The following is a 15,107-nucleotide window of genomic DNA, read 5'->3' as shown; positions in this document are numbered from 1 at the left end:
AAAAAAATAAACTAAAAATTTTAAGAAATTATACAAAAAGTTAAATTGTAAATAAATCACAGATATGACACACAACTGTTTTAATAGCTGAATATTCTGGCTTTGTAAAAGATCCCTGAAGCAAATTCAGTTAAATTTTTAGTTTTACATTTTTTTCCAGACAGAGTAGAGGGAAAATGAACACATTTCTAAAACAAATACTCGAATAAATCTGAATATGTAAATCAGTTACCAGAGCATGTTTGCAAACCTTGACAAGCAGTTGGACCTGGCTGATCGAAAGTAAGCATGGCCTCAAAAAGAGAGCTGGAATGCATTATACAACTCCTTTCAAAAAAAGAAGTCAGTTTCTCGAGCAGTTCAGGCTGTTGACCAAAGAACTGATTATGATATATATGTTTAAAGATGCAATTAATTAAGCTAATTTGATTTGCTTGAAGTATGTTTCACAAAAAACTAGTTTTGCCTGTTATGTGGGATGTGTTTATTTGTTGCAAGTAAGCACATTTGGTGCTCCCATGATTTTTGCCAGGGGTTTGTACAAAACAAAAAAGTAGCCATGACAAGTCTCCAAACTACTAACATTTTTCTAACTTTGGTATTTTAATATGTTGGCCTTCCAGCTAGCAGTTAGTGCACTGATGATGTCATGTGAAGTAGGTTTTGCATTGAGATCCCTGGTGTTCATGCCATCTTTTGTTTTTGTTGAGCCCTTAGGGTGTGTTAAATTGGTAAGGAGATTTAAAGCTTTAGGGATTAGGCAACTAATTGATTAATCAGTTGAATTTCTCATGTTTTCAGTGGGTTTTTTTTTTTTTGAGTGCAGGTTAAAACTGACATCATGAACATTATGATGGATTCAGAGTGTGAACTGCAGTTTCATGGCAAATCAGTGACATCTGCATAAGAACATTAGTTTGCTCATGTTTAGCGCCACTCGGGTGTTTCTGCTCATTAGTTGTCAGGCTCAGAATCCCCATCCCCTGTCATAACACGCATCTAGAAGCATAAAGTAACATGCCGAACAGCTGATAATTGCTTTGTTCTTTTTTGTTATGTTAGAGAACTCTAAATATATGTGAATGTTAGATCCCCTAGGATTCAGTTAAGAGCTGCATTTATTGCTTAAATCTGTCATTAGTTAACTGAAAACTGGCAATAAATTATCCAGCAAAATAGAAAACAAGGTTTTTGTCAAACCTTTCACTTATATTCAGTATTTATTTTTAGATTTTCCATCTCATTTGACCTAAATGTTTTACTTTCTTTAATACCTTCATGCTGCCCCCCCCCCCCCCCCCCCCGCATTTGTACATTTCAGACCTCTGTGCTCTTTCTGTCATCCTGATTTTCATTTTGATTAAATCCCAAATTCATTTAAGTGGAGTCCATTAATCCTCACTGGATTTAATACTGCAGCTGTAATGCTCTGCTAAAGCACTGACAACATATTTTCTGCAGCACCTTTCTTTCTCTTAACATAGTTTGTTGGAATATGAACTCCCCTTAGGACTGTAATTTTTCAGTTTTTGTTTCACAGTGTTGATGTTGAATGCTCCTGTTGGATTCAAATAGGTCAAATGTTTCAGCTTTACGCGTCTCTGTTCAGTTTTGTGTGATTTGTTTTCTGCACATTCCAGTCCTGTGCAGACAAATGTCTGGCAAGTTTAATACTAATACCTAAATAATGCCCCTTTCTCCCTTCGTTAAGGCTACAACTCCTTCAGGATTATGGCTGTGAAAGAAATATTGTTAACATCTCTTTTAGACTTAAGGAATCTTGTTGCATCCTGACTTGTGTTACAGAGGTTTAATGCTCTCATTTGTCTTCTCATTTCTCCCCCGCAGGCCAGTTATCCTACATGGGAGGACTTTGTATCCAAAGGAAATAAACTGCAGTCACAACTCAGGTAAGAGGCACATTTTAACCCCTTTTTTGTGTGTGTTTTTAAATCAGCAGCTCATTATTAACATGAAACATTTTCACCTGTAGAGCAGATTAACCTATAGATGAGTATGGGCTCAAAATGTGGTCATAAATATTTTGTACTTGTAAATCAGGATTTGTATGTGTAAAAAGAATTTGTGTGTGTAAAAAAGATTTGTGTGTGGACTTAGCCAAAAAAACCCTGCAAGTTACAATACGAATTTTGACCCTATTTTTCTTCCTTTCATCTGATTGGTGAATGTCATGTCAATCACAAATGTAACAATCCAATCAGAGAACAGATGGGTTTGGCTGTCGGAGGGGCGCTTTTTTTGAACTGCAGGTCTTTGAAGGGAATAAATGCCCTTTTACATGCCAACCCAGCGTTTTCCTTCATCACCACGAAGGAAAACAGTCTGTGGTCGTCCGAGTTTGGTGATTTTTGTGTCACAGGTCTACGTGTTTAATACAGGGACTTCCACAGCCTTTTCAACAGCGCTGCGGACGCGGGGGGGGGCAGTGTTTTGGAAATGACAGTCTTCATTACAAAGCTTTCTTCGTTATGAATTAGCATACATGTTTTTATTGAACATTTGAAGAACTAGCAAAAAAACCCCACAAACTCTTGTAGTTCACATAAAGTCAGAGATAAAAACGACAAGGAGCAGGTGCATCTAGTACAGGTAGAGCTGCTGCAAAAACCCACAGAGCTCAGCAGCCAGCAACAAATTCTGGATCCTTTGCTTTTAGTTAGCAGTTAGCATTAGCAGCACATCCTGCGTCCGATGTGAAAGGACTTTTATGCTGCGCACTGTGACTCACAGCAATGGTCCCGGGTCAGCCCTGACTTGTGTTAAACTAATCCTAAAGTAATAATGGTATTTCTAACCACTGACATACCACAACTTTATCCTTTCAACAGCTGCTGAAAGTAAGGGGACCTAACTGCTATCGGATATTTATATAGAGATTACCCTTCAAGGACCTGCAGTTCAAAAAAGCGCCCCTCCGACAGCCAAACCCATCTGTTCTCTGATTGGATTGTTTAATTTGTGATTGACATGACATTGACCAATCAGCTTAAAGGAAGAAAAATAGGGTCAAAATTCGTACTTGTAACTTGCAGGGTTTTTTTGGCTAAGTCCACACACAAATCTTTTTTACCACGCACAAATTTTTTTTACACATACAAATCTTTTTTACGCACACACAATTTTTTTTACACATACAAATCTTTTTTACGCACCACAAATTTTTTTTACACATACAAATCTTTTTTACAAGTACAAAACCGATTTACAAGTACAAAATATTTATGACTACATTTTGAGCCCATAAAATCTCGCCTTACTGATCACAATTTTTGGTCATAACCTATTGTATAAAACCAGATATTGCCGTTTCACGCAACGATACTGTTTTCAACCACTCATCAAATCATCAAAGACAAGCTGTTGAACATGTCATAAGTGTGTCACAGTGACATGTTGGTTTTAACAGTTTTGCATGTTTCTCCTCTATTTATTCTCTCACTACAGAGTGTTATATTTTTGTTGTTTAATAGTGACTTGCAAACTGTTTTTGGTGTTGGTAAGTAGGGCTGGGCGATATGGCCTAAAATCCATATTGCGGTATAATTTGAAGCATTTGCAGTAATGATATATATCGCAATATATTTTTTCTGCCGTATTTTCTGCACCATAAAGGTGGAATTAAAATCCTTTAATTTTCTCGAAAATCGAAAGTGCGCCTTATAATCCGGTGTGCCTTATGTATGTATTCTGGTTGTGCTTACTGACCTTGAACCGATTTTATGTGTAACACGGCCCTCAAAAATCTATCAAAAATGTTTTAGTACCACTTTGGTAAACTACGAAGCCACACCACTTGATGGATTGCCGGAGCATTACGGCTTCCGTAGTCAGGAGCCTCAGTATATAATATATAATGATGTGCTACGTGATTGCTAGTGACACAGCTATGTTAGCATAACATAAACAGTGAAGCTAGAGGATGAACGCTAACTTCTTTCCACTCGATAAAAGTTAATGCGAGGGTCAAATGCAATCGCATGGCAGGATGCTGTAAACGAACCAAACTTCAGTCAGGACAACAACTGAGATAATCCATTCACAATACGAGGTTAGTTATTAATATACTGCAACAACATGGGAATAGAGCAGCTGCGAGAGAATTCAACATTCAAGCGCAGTTTTTGGCTTTCTTCAAATTCCAAAACGTGCTTCCTCTCTTCACTATTACTGTCGCACGGCATAATTTGCAGATGATACTGCTTGCAGCTGCTGCGATGCTTTCGACCAAAGCAGGCGCAGCTTGATGACACTATCAACATGCGCTTTCGCGGTAGAGCGGTATAGTCAAAATCTCTACCGTTGGCCAAATTCATATCGTTTCTACCGTATACAGTTTCTACTGCCCACCCCTATTGGTAAGGGAAATTATTTATCTTAAAAGGGAAAAAATTGCTAAATGAACCAGAATTTTTTTTAATAACTTCATAGTTTAAATATATGAAGGTCATGACCATCCCTATTTAAAATAGGAATGTGACTGTTTGATATCTTTTATCAGTCAGAAAATCTTGTTGATCATCCTGCAACTCAGCAGAACATTGTCAGTTTCCCTGAACTATAATTGGATGGCATGTTGCCAAATACTTAGTCATGTTTTTTCAGTTCGTTTTTCCATAGAAAATATTTGCCCACGATGACAAATCAACCGCATCCTGTCTTGTGTCGTTGTGACATCAGTTTTAGGTCGCAGATGAAACACTAAGAGATTTGGGCTTTTAGAGATTAAGAGACTAAGAGATTTTTAGAGTGTAAGGTAGGGCTGCACGATTTTGCATAAAATGAGAATCACGATTTTTTGGCTTAGAATTGAGATCACGATTCTCTCACGATTTTCTTTTCCAGTATAAATATTTATTGCACTTATTAACTGCACATCAACTTCGTAACAGTTGAGACTGAACATAAAAACAATAAATAAACATAAAAACAACAAATGTCTCACGTTTTGTTGTTGTACTGCTTGAAATTCCGTCTCCACCGTTGCTCGACACTGCGTGTATAGAGCAGGTAGTGCAACAATAGAAAAATAGTTGCGGGACGGCACTGTGTAGCGTTTGTCTAGGGTGTTGATCATTTTCCTAAATCCCTCGTTTTGCACAGTGTTGATGGGAGCCATATCTTTGGTCAGGTGATAAGTGATAGCCTCCGTAATTTCTGTCTGAGTTCGACGGGTATAGGGAAGCGCTGTATAAGGTTCCCGTTATTGATGTTTGGGTGGTTGACCGGGACGGATTTTCTCCTGTCACTTTCTCGTCATCCCTGACGTGCTCTCCGTTGTTTTTTCCCTGCTAATTTTAGCATCACACGGCACAGCTTCTGTATCACGTGGTATAAGGCTCCGCCCTTGTCATTTGTTGAGCAGGAAGAGTGAGCGCTTGTTTTCATGCAGATTACGTCCCGGATCAAAATGCGGTACAATCGTCGTCGTCTTTTTTTTTTTTTTATAAATCGTTGTCATTTGGAAATGAGATCGCACATAAGTATGAATCGAGATCGCGATTTTCTAACGATTAATCGTGCAGCCCTATGTAAGTATGTTACAGTGATGTCCTGGGTCTTTCACTGTGTTATGAATAAATCTTCTTTTTTTCGGTACTGGTACTAGTTTTATTTTGTTGTATTTATCCCGCGACACCTTAAAGGCCGGTCCGTGAAAATATTGTCGGCATAAACCGGTCCGTGGCGCAAAAAAGGTTGGAGCGAGTGTTTTAACCGATGCATGAAACTATACATTTTTAGACATAAGTTGTAACGGCCGCCGTTTTCTTTGTGAGTATTTATTACACGGCGTGCTGCGGGGAAAAGCCTGTTCTAACGTTTGAGTCTAAGGTTTATTTTTTAGCACCTGGCGGCTCTTTTTTACTTCTCATCCGTAAATAATCTGCTCTTTCACGTGATTCAGTTTATTTTGAAAAGTCTCAACAGGATCTTGAGCTTTATTGTGAAAGGTTTATGTGGAACATAAACAAGCGGACACGCGATGCTGTTACCGTCGTTGTTGCTAACCACAACGCATAAAAACAGGCGCTTGTCCGTCTGTAGTGTGGTTATATAAAATATAAGAGAAAGAGAGAACTTTAAGAAATTAATATAGCCACTATAGTGACCATCAAAACCATGATCAAAAGGGTGAAAAAATATTGCCTTAAACAGTTTATTTTGCGACACCACGAAACAAACGATAGCGTAAAATGAAACGATAGACGTTTTTATATCGTCATCCGATATATATCGTTATATCAAACAGCCCTACTGGTCATTGTTGTATTCTGTCGTTTTACATGAAAGCTGCACATGTTCTGACCCAGGCTAATTCTGTCCAGTAGCTGGCTTGGTTTAATGACAGTATAATTGCTGAATTTACCAGTAGGCCAGTTTACTTTGATAAGCATCGCTCTGCTTGCTGTAGCCAGTCACAGTCCATTAGCCCTGCCAGTCAGCCAGCTATGCACACACAAAGCTACAGATGCAGGCATAAATAAAGGGCATCCACTTTGCTCTAATGTTTAATGCTACTTAAAAGATCAGCTGTGGATAATTTGCACACACAAAGCTTTATTTCACACATTAACTTCACAGTTATATTTATTCATACAGCCACCAATAAAGATTGTTTGTTTGTTTGTTTGTTTGTTTGTTTGTTTGTTTATTAATTCACTTTTTCTCGATACCTTCTAGCCTCATTAACACTAAAACTTCACCAGGTAGTATTTCATAGCTTGAATTATGAAAACACAAAATACAGGCATGTCATGATTTGCAAGAGGTCCAAAGGCCTCAAAATGGAACATTGTCTGATGCAGTTGAGCTGGTAAAATGCTGTAATCGTAGTCAAAAGGAGGACGTTTTGACAACAAATAGCTTTGCAGAAGAGGCATGCAGAAGAGTTGGACTCTTCTGCATACTGGGCACACATTTAGGATATATGTGTAAATATAAATATTCACTGGAATTCGCGTAAACGTATTTCCTTGTAGTACAGAATTGACAAAATAAAGTTTAACTTTCAGGCTGATCATCGAGGGTGATGAAACAGTTAACTCCATTTTTCCTGTCTCTTTTCATGCATGAACTGTTAAGCTTGACTAGCAGAGAAATTTTGCTGATAAAAGACATGATGACATAACACTTCTTTAAAAATGAAAGATTCAAATGAATTTACAGTTATAATAAATATGTCAAGTGAAACGGACTTGTTATCTTTTATCAGTGATGGCTCATTGCTGCACCATTTTTAATAGCAAAAAATATGTTTCTGCAGTTGTGCTAATTAGAGATTTCAGCTAAAAAAAACAAACAAAACAGTCAGACTCTGGTCTGTAGATCTATAGTTTAACTTTAAAGCAGCAGTTACAAGCTGAAAAGACAAGCTGAAGCCTCTCTTAGGCTCCAGTGGGGTTTTCAGTCTTGCTAAAGTATTTGGGACTCTGTGTTTTTCTGCAGCACCACCAGAGTGTTCATTCAGTGAGGGATTTAGATGGAGAAGATCAAATACATATTTGCACATACAGAGCTTCAAGAATGTGTTTAATTATATTATATGTTTCTTGTAGTCTGACTGTGTGTCTATGTGCTACAACACATTATTGTCAATGCTGGGACTGTTATTAGGTGTTTTTGGAAAGTTATTAAATTAAATTATTGTTGGTTACTTCTGTTCAGTTATTATATATTATTATGGACAGTGTGCACCAATTAACATGTTCTCTGGTTAATGCACCAGATTTATTCCTACCTTTATAAGTCTACTGCTGGTGCATTGATAGGACAACATGCAAAATCATATGGGCACAGCAAATTGGTAAATACGATTTAAACGTGGCTCAGGGGTTTGGGAAGCGTATCTGTAACCGGAAGGTCGCCGGTTCGATCCCCGGGCTCTCTGTCCTGGTCGTTGTGTCCTTGGGCAAGACACTTTGGCCAGAGGGGCCGATGGCGCGATATGGCAGCCTCGCTTCTGTCAGTCTGCCCCAGGGCAGCTGTGGCTACAACTGTAGCTGCCTCCACCAGTGTGTGAATGTGGAGTGAATGAATAGTGGCATTGTAAAGCGCTTTGAGGTGCCTTGAAAAGCGCTATATAAATGCAATCCATTATTATTTATTATTCTTATTATTATTCATTATTATTATTATTATTATTATTCATTTTTGTATGTATAGTTAATCATTGTTTTCAATAGTTTAATAATATATATTTAAAGAGCACTTGAGACAACATTAGAAAACACGACTCCAGTTCATGCTGTCTTTTTTCAAGATGGTATAAAGTTGGTATGAAGATGGAATTCATTAAGTGGATCTAAGCATCATCAACTAAAATTAAACCAATCTCTGCTACACTTGATGTAACCTAACTCTGACCATGAAACCACAGCCACTGTGCACCAGTCCAATACACTGTTGTTTACTTTAAATCCATCACAGTACAGCAAACTAACCTGTATCCTGCACTAACCTGCAGAGTGTTTAATGCAATCTTTAAATAACAAAATTAGTCTGTCTCAGTTTGTATAGGAAAAAACATAATGTCACAGATACAAACCCAATATCTGATTTAAAAACATGAGGACTTAGATGTGAGCTTTATATTTCCAGCTTATCAAATAACCACTGAGCAGTGCTTGTATAGCATTTACTATTGTTGTTGTTGTTGCTGTTATTATTATTATTATTATTATTATTATTATTATTATTATTATTGTAATTAGTTCATTAATTTGTTGAGTCATTTGACTATTTATTTTTTAATGTTTACACTTTTATTCTTCCATATTTTCTAAAAAGTTGTCGTAAATTGGATTGTTGTCTTCAGCCTATCCTGTTTGTGAACTGCATTGTTGTGTGTGTGTGTGAGAGAGAGAGGGAGAGAGAGAGAGAGAGAGAGAGAGAGAGAGAGAGAGAGAGAGAAAGAACTCTTTGGTCTTAATATGAAAGAGAATTTCCACTGAGGTCAGATGCACAAACTAGAGACAGGAGTGTCATATGATCTTCTTAGTTTGGTTTTCAGAGATAATGACTGTGTGTGCGTGTGTGTGCATACATGCACTTGCGCAGCTATAGAAGCATAGACCTGACTGGTAATTGACACACATACACAGACAAAAGATCCATTGATGTAGCTGATGTGCGCCTCTCAAGGTCTCCAGTTGCACTCCTAACACTGGCCTTTGCAGGTGATTGGACTCATTTATCTTCACCAGACTGACTTTCATAATAAAAGTGGGGGGGTTTTTTGGGGTTTTTTTCCTCGAGTAGTGCAGAGGCTTGTTCGGGATGCATCTTCTGATTTTGTGTCTGTGTGTGTGTGTGTCTTTCAGGTTTAGAAAAAGTTCTTATGGTGGCACTTATGTGTCTGATTACCTGACCTATTTATTCCCACTGTTGCAGATTTTAACAGTTTGTCCAAACCCCAAAGGTACATACTGTATGCTGTAGTCACTTTGTTTATGATTCTGTATCAAATAAGCCATGCCTGATACCAGTGTGCACCCTCTGAAATGGGAACTTCTGATAAACACTGCTCAAGTGTGAACTCATTTAAGATTTTGTCCTTCTCGTCACATCTAATTTGTTTGCGTTGGCGGCTTCGTGGTCCTCAGTGAGTCTGAGCGTGACCACAGTTCCAGCCTAATGCAAATGTTCATCAGAGAGTGAGAGACTTTTTTCGTTTTAAACGTTACCATCCAACGGAAGTGTGGACACGATGCCCATTAAATTGTGAGCCTGTGTCTCTTTGAAACTTGATTGAGACCCGAAGCACAAATAAGCTCTGCAAGACACCTCATCAGTGCGATAGTAGAGCGTATTTACTAAAGCTAGTAAAAATCTAAAAAGGAGGTTTTTGTGTGGTATTTAACTTAATCCATCTAAAGAGTTGTTGGTTCTTTACAATGTCATGCAACCAGTTGATCGTCTACCTACGCATGTTGCCATGACACTGTGTGTTGGGCTTTTCTTGGATGAGTTAATGCAGTGGCGTCTTTTGCTTTCTAAACCTGAACAAATGATAGCATGATGGAATGATATTATGTGTACATTCAGCACGACAGGTAACACGTGTTGTTTGTTTCAGAACGACCATCGTGGTGACCGGAGCCTTCCTGGATGCTTTTCAGAAGGTGGCAGACATGGCGACCGGAACCAGAGGTCACACACACACACACACACACACACACACACACACACACACACACACAGTTGACACGTTACTGTCTGTGGCCCAGTTGTTATCATCTTGCCTTGTGTTTTTATGTGACTCACAGCAAATCAAGATAAATGTTTTCTCTCTTTCTTTCTCCTCACAATGTGATCTTTCACTGTTTCTCTTTTTATTATAAATAGTAACATCATGAGGGAGCTAATTAGCGCTGTTAACTCTCCGTGGACAGTATGTGGGTGGGATAGAATATCAAGTAAAAACCATTAACCATTGTGCTACTAAAGGATGTTATGTGGCAGGACAAGCCCCTAGCTAATTGTCAGTACATTGCTCGTTCTATCTGCCTTTCTTTGATGGCCCAGTGATTGAGTGGCAACCTGTCCAGGGTATACCTCCTCACCATAAGTCGGGCTAAGTGACAACATGGCTAATTTTGTGTGTTAAAGAACCTTCGATTGCTTTCTATCAGGCAAATGCCATAAAGTGCTCTAGTTCACCAGAAAAAGCTTTTTACATATCAGGTTTAATCTAATGCTATTTGTTGTTTACTTCAACTAATGAAGATTATGCTGTTGATGTTAATAAATAATGAACAGTTAATTAAACATTTTTAAGGGCTGTGATTAGTCTGCTGGACATACTCAACAAAAACTTGAACAAAAAGCAGTCACTAATTCAAATCCTACTGTAGCCTGTGGGTGCTTTTCGGTTTGCATGTCCTCAGGTAACATCTCAGGTCATCTGAGAAGTCTAATAATTTTGTTGAAAATGTATAGAAGAAATGCAAATTTGTCTGTAACTAAGGCTGTAAAAGGCTCTGTGTCATGGTTAAGACCATGACACATTTTAATGTGGGATTCTCTGTTTAGTCTCAGCCAAGATTTTGAAATGAGTTCTTGTAGTTCTGGTTATTATTGGAAATATTGAATCAGGGAGTGCTAAAGAAAATGTGTGTGTGTGTGTATAAGTGAGAGGGTTGACAGTGAATTGATTAACAGCCTTTAGGATACAATCTGTAAACAAAATTTGTAAACCGCCTCATCACGTGTTTCCTTCATAGGTCACAGATAAACTGTAGTTCCTGCTACTTGAATCCAAGTAGCAAAAAAAATAAATAAAAAATGAACGAACATTTTTGCGTTCTGAATCGATCAAAATCTCCAACATATAAGGTTTACGGTTTTTCATATACTCACCCAGCTGGCATAGGCTCCAGACCTCAGCAATTCTGAATCCATTAAGATTGGATTAATGGTTGGAATTTCCCAAATGTTGTTTTTTGCTTTTCTTTGGTTCAAAGAATGGGAAATTGAATAACTTTTTAAAACATCACACAATTTTCTTGGCTAGTTCTGATCTTCGCTATACGAAAGTCCTATTATTTATTTGGTTTTTTTTAGTTTATTTAAACTGATTTTCTTTGTAAGAACTGTCATTGCCACCATAACCAATCAATGACGTTTGTCTGTTGGAAATTCCAAAATCTGTTCAAAAAATGAGTCAGAATAAATAAACTTTTGTGTTTTCTCTAAATTGGCAGCAGATTACAGGACTTTTTGTAGGTCTAAATTAAAAAACATAAAATAAAGTGTGATAGGCTACTAGAAGGAATTACTTGTACAAATTAATTCCATATAAACATTATTCAAATATGCTTACCAATAGTGTTGTAACTAGTGTTCCACCTCCCACATGCTTGTTGGTGGGAGGGTTATGTTGCTGTGTTTAGTATTGGTGTGCAATACTGCAGATTTTGGTATCGATCCAATACCCAAAAAAAATACAGAGCCAGTATTGCCAATACCAATAATTTTAACTTATAAAGGCAGCATATGTAGGGGAGGGCAGTGTGTAATGATTTATAGGATGAATCATAATCGACCACTAAATCACTACGATTTACAATTTCCACATTGATAAGTTAACACAACAAAACACAACTTTCAGCTTCTGTATTTTGAAATTGGGGTTCTTTGAGACCTGGAAGGTAAATGTGCCTGTTTATAAAGCACTTTGGGTCATCTTCTGTTCCTTAAATGTGCTAATGGATTTAAATAAAATATACAGTCAACTCAAAACGTTCAGATCTTTTTTTGGTGCATGTTTAAGGTATATTTTTTCATTTCCTAAAAAATAATTTATTTAACACAATTCAGTGGGCTACATGCTGTACTTAGAGGAAAAAAGTAAAGTATCGATCCTGTCATGATGGTATGGATCCAGTACCAATACCAGCGTTAGTATCATGTCTGACTTGTAGATGTTGGAGAACGGTCACTTAAACAGAAATTACAGCATCATGAATTACAGAAGATAAACTTGCATACAGATTAGTAGAGTGGTGAAAATGTGGAAGGTTTTAGATACATTCCTCTTGACTTGCATATTCAGTTTTTCCAGTAGTGTCACACTACAGTCATTCAGTGGTAGACCCTAACATGCCAAGAGAAACTGCAGTGTGCCAAGAAGTCGGGGCTTGATTGCAACCTAGTAAACATGGATGCTGTAGGTTTTCATTTTTTTCTTTTTGTAAGACCTTTGCAGGTGGCTTATGGCCTAGAAAATAGTGCAATTCATTGATCCCCCAGTGAGCAATGTTGAAGCATAATTTTAGTTTACAAGAAGACTTCATACAGCCTGCCAACTCATTCAAGTTTGTTTAAGAAGGCACAAAATGTTTCAGTTCAGGTTGAGAGAATTGTTAATCAGAACCTGTTTGGTACAACATCAGAAGTCTGTTCTGCCTTGTATAATCTGTATCTTGGTATTTCTGAACTTGCAACAATTATATAAATGACATAATCGGAGGCTATTCATAGTTATTTTATATATTTATATATTTTATATTCATTTTCACTACAAAGCTTGTGTTTTGTTTATTATTTCAGACTAAAGAATTTAGAGTTTCTAACTGTCAGTGATGCCGCAGTGTTTGTTTGAGTCTGGAAACTGAAGAGGTGTCTGGACTCGGAAACTGCTAATGATGTATGATGTAAGAAGCAGATGGTCACCTGCTCACCAACTTAGCCGGCACCCGAAATCACGTGCTGTTTAATGCAGCCCTAGAAGAAGGACATTACTCAGCAAAATCTATCTAGAAGAAATAGATTTTGTAAAAAGTTTTAAAATGTGAATCTGTAGAAATGTTTTTACTGTTTATAGCTATAATAGTTGTCTCTGGATCTGTAAGGGTCTATCACCCAGTCTGCATTTGGTGCCACATGACTGAGGGTTGGGTTGCCTTAGGGCTGTGCGATATAACGAAATATACTAGATGCCAAAATTAAAACATCTATCGTTTCATGTTACATGCTATCGTTTGTTTAGTGGCGTCGCAAAATACACTGTTTACGGCAATATTTTCTTTCATTGTTTGGATGGTCACCATACAGAGAATAACAGCATGGCCAGTGAAGATGAGGCAGAACCAGGTAGCTCCAAACAGAAGGACCAGTCAAAAGAAATCGAGGACCTTATTCCTAAGCAAGGGGCTACCTCTGTAGCATTGACATGGTTTGGTTATGAAAAGTCTGACATGGACCAGAAAACTACTATGCAAATTCTGCCGCAAACCGGTCAACACCACAGACTCAAACATGACAAACCTCTTCTACCACCCACGTGAGAATCGCGTGAAAGTGTATAAAGAGAGTTTATGGATGAGAAGCAAATAAGAGTGGTCAGGTGCTCAAAATAAACCTTAGACTCAAATGTTAGAACAGGCTTTTCCCCGCAGCACGCCATGTAATAAATACTCACAAAGAAAATGACAGCTATTGCAACTTCTAAATATATACTTTCATGCATCGGTCAAAACACTCGACTCCAGATAAACGACGCCCAGATGAAAACACTTCACGCAAGTCGAGTTGCCCGAGTTTCACAGAATTTACAGAAAATGCACTATTGTATGAAATATATCGTTATCGGGATGAGAAATGTCTTATATTGGGATATGAGATTTTGGTCATATCGCACAGCCCTAGGTTGCCTTGTTTGCAGTCAATCAGCCTCTGTTTGGCTGCTGTGGAGATCTCCAAAGAATGTCTTTTCCTGTTGTTTCCCAATCTATATGTTGTCAGGAGGGAAGGCAGGGACCAGCTGTTGCCCTTTTAAGATGGACTTTACATCCAATACTTTGCTCTGAACTTTGTGCCAGACTCCTGTGTATCCCTCATCAAATCATCCACCTGTTTTTTTTTTGCTATTTTATGTTTGTTTTTCAATTAAAATGGGCTATATTTATATTTAAATTTCTTCTAAAATGTCTTATAATTCCTAAATATAAAATAATTTGGAGCTCACCTCAAGGGCTTTAGGAATGTCACCATAAGTGTAATTAAAACAAATGGTATTTAATTCACTTGCACTTTGTTCATCAAGAAAATGGACATACTAAACATCCAAGTCAGACCCCCTGTTTTAACTATATTGACCACGCACCCTTTCATGCTTTTGTGCATGGTCACACCTCCCAAAGGAAAGTGTTAATTTAATGAGTAGTCATGCTAAATAAATGAAATTATAATTACTATCCAAATTATAAAAATTAATTATATTTTGTGCCATAATCAAACCTTGCTTCTTGTTTGGCACAGCGGTGGATGTAGGAAGGTTACCATCTGTTGGCACTTAGTTCAATGTGAAGCTGATATAGCCTTCACACACTGCGCGTTGATGAGACACATTCCTCTGTTGTGCGTGCGCGCGCATCTGCATAGTGTTTTGACAGCTGCCTCCTCCCCCTCATTCTCTGCAGTCTCAACTCAGCTGTCCAGTGTGTGAGAGAAAAGGCAGACAAAAGAAAAAGGAACAGCTGACTTTAAGCAGGGCCAATGCATTTAACACACACTCCTACACATGTTCACTTTTAACACTGGCAAGTCCTGGCATCTTGTAAATTCCCTAATTGTTTTCTCCTTTTCAG

At 37.8% G+C, this 15,107-nt stretch overlaps 1 protein-coding gene across 1 annotated transcript in view; it reads left to right on the top strand.

Moving 5' to 3' along the window:
* The window catches only part of mtss1 (MTSS I-BAR domain containing 1), a 79,812-nt gene that overhangs the window by 20,785 nt on the left and 43,920 nt on the right, over positions 1-15,107 (top strand). The window contains exons 2-3 of the mRNA XM_042225824.1: positions 1,849-1,910; positions 10,094-10,167. Coding sequence (XP_042081758.1) covers positions 1,849-1,910; positions 10,094-10,167 — 136 coding nt within the window. The remainder of the gene's footprint in view (positions 1-1,848; positions 1,911-10,093; positions 10,168-15,107) is intronic.

Source organism: Haplochromis burtoni, unplaced genomic scaffold (assembly GCF_018398535.1).
Source record: "Haplochromis burtoni strain Fernald_Lab_line unplaced genomic scaffold, NCSU_Asbu1 Contig_183, whole genome shotgun sequence".
Lineage (NCBI taxonomy): Eukaryota > Metazoa > Chordata > Actinopteri > Cichliformes > Cichlidae > Haplochromis > Haplochromis burtoni.
The sequence above is the reverse complement of the archived record's forward strand: the minus strand, read 5'-3'. Positions and strand labels throughout refer to the sequence as shown.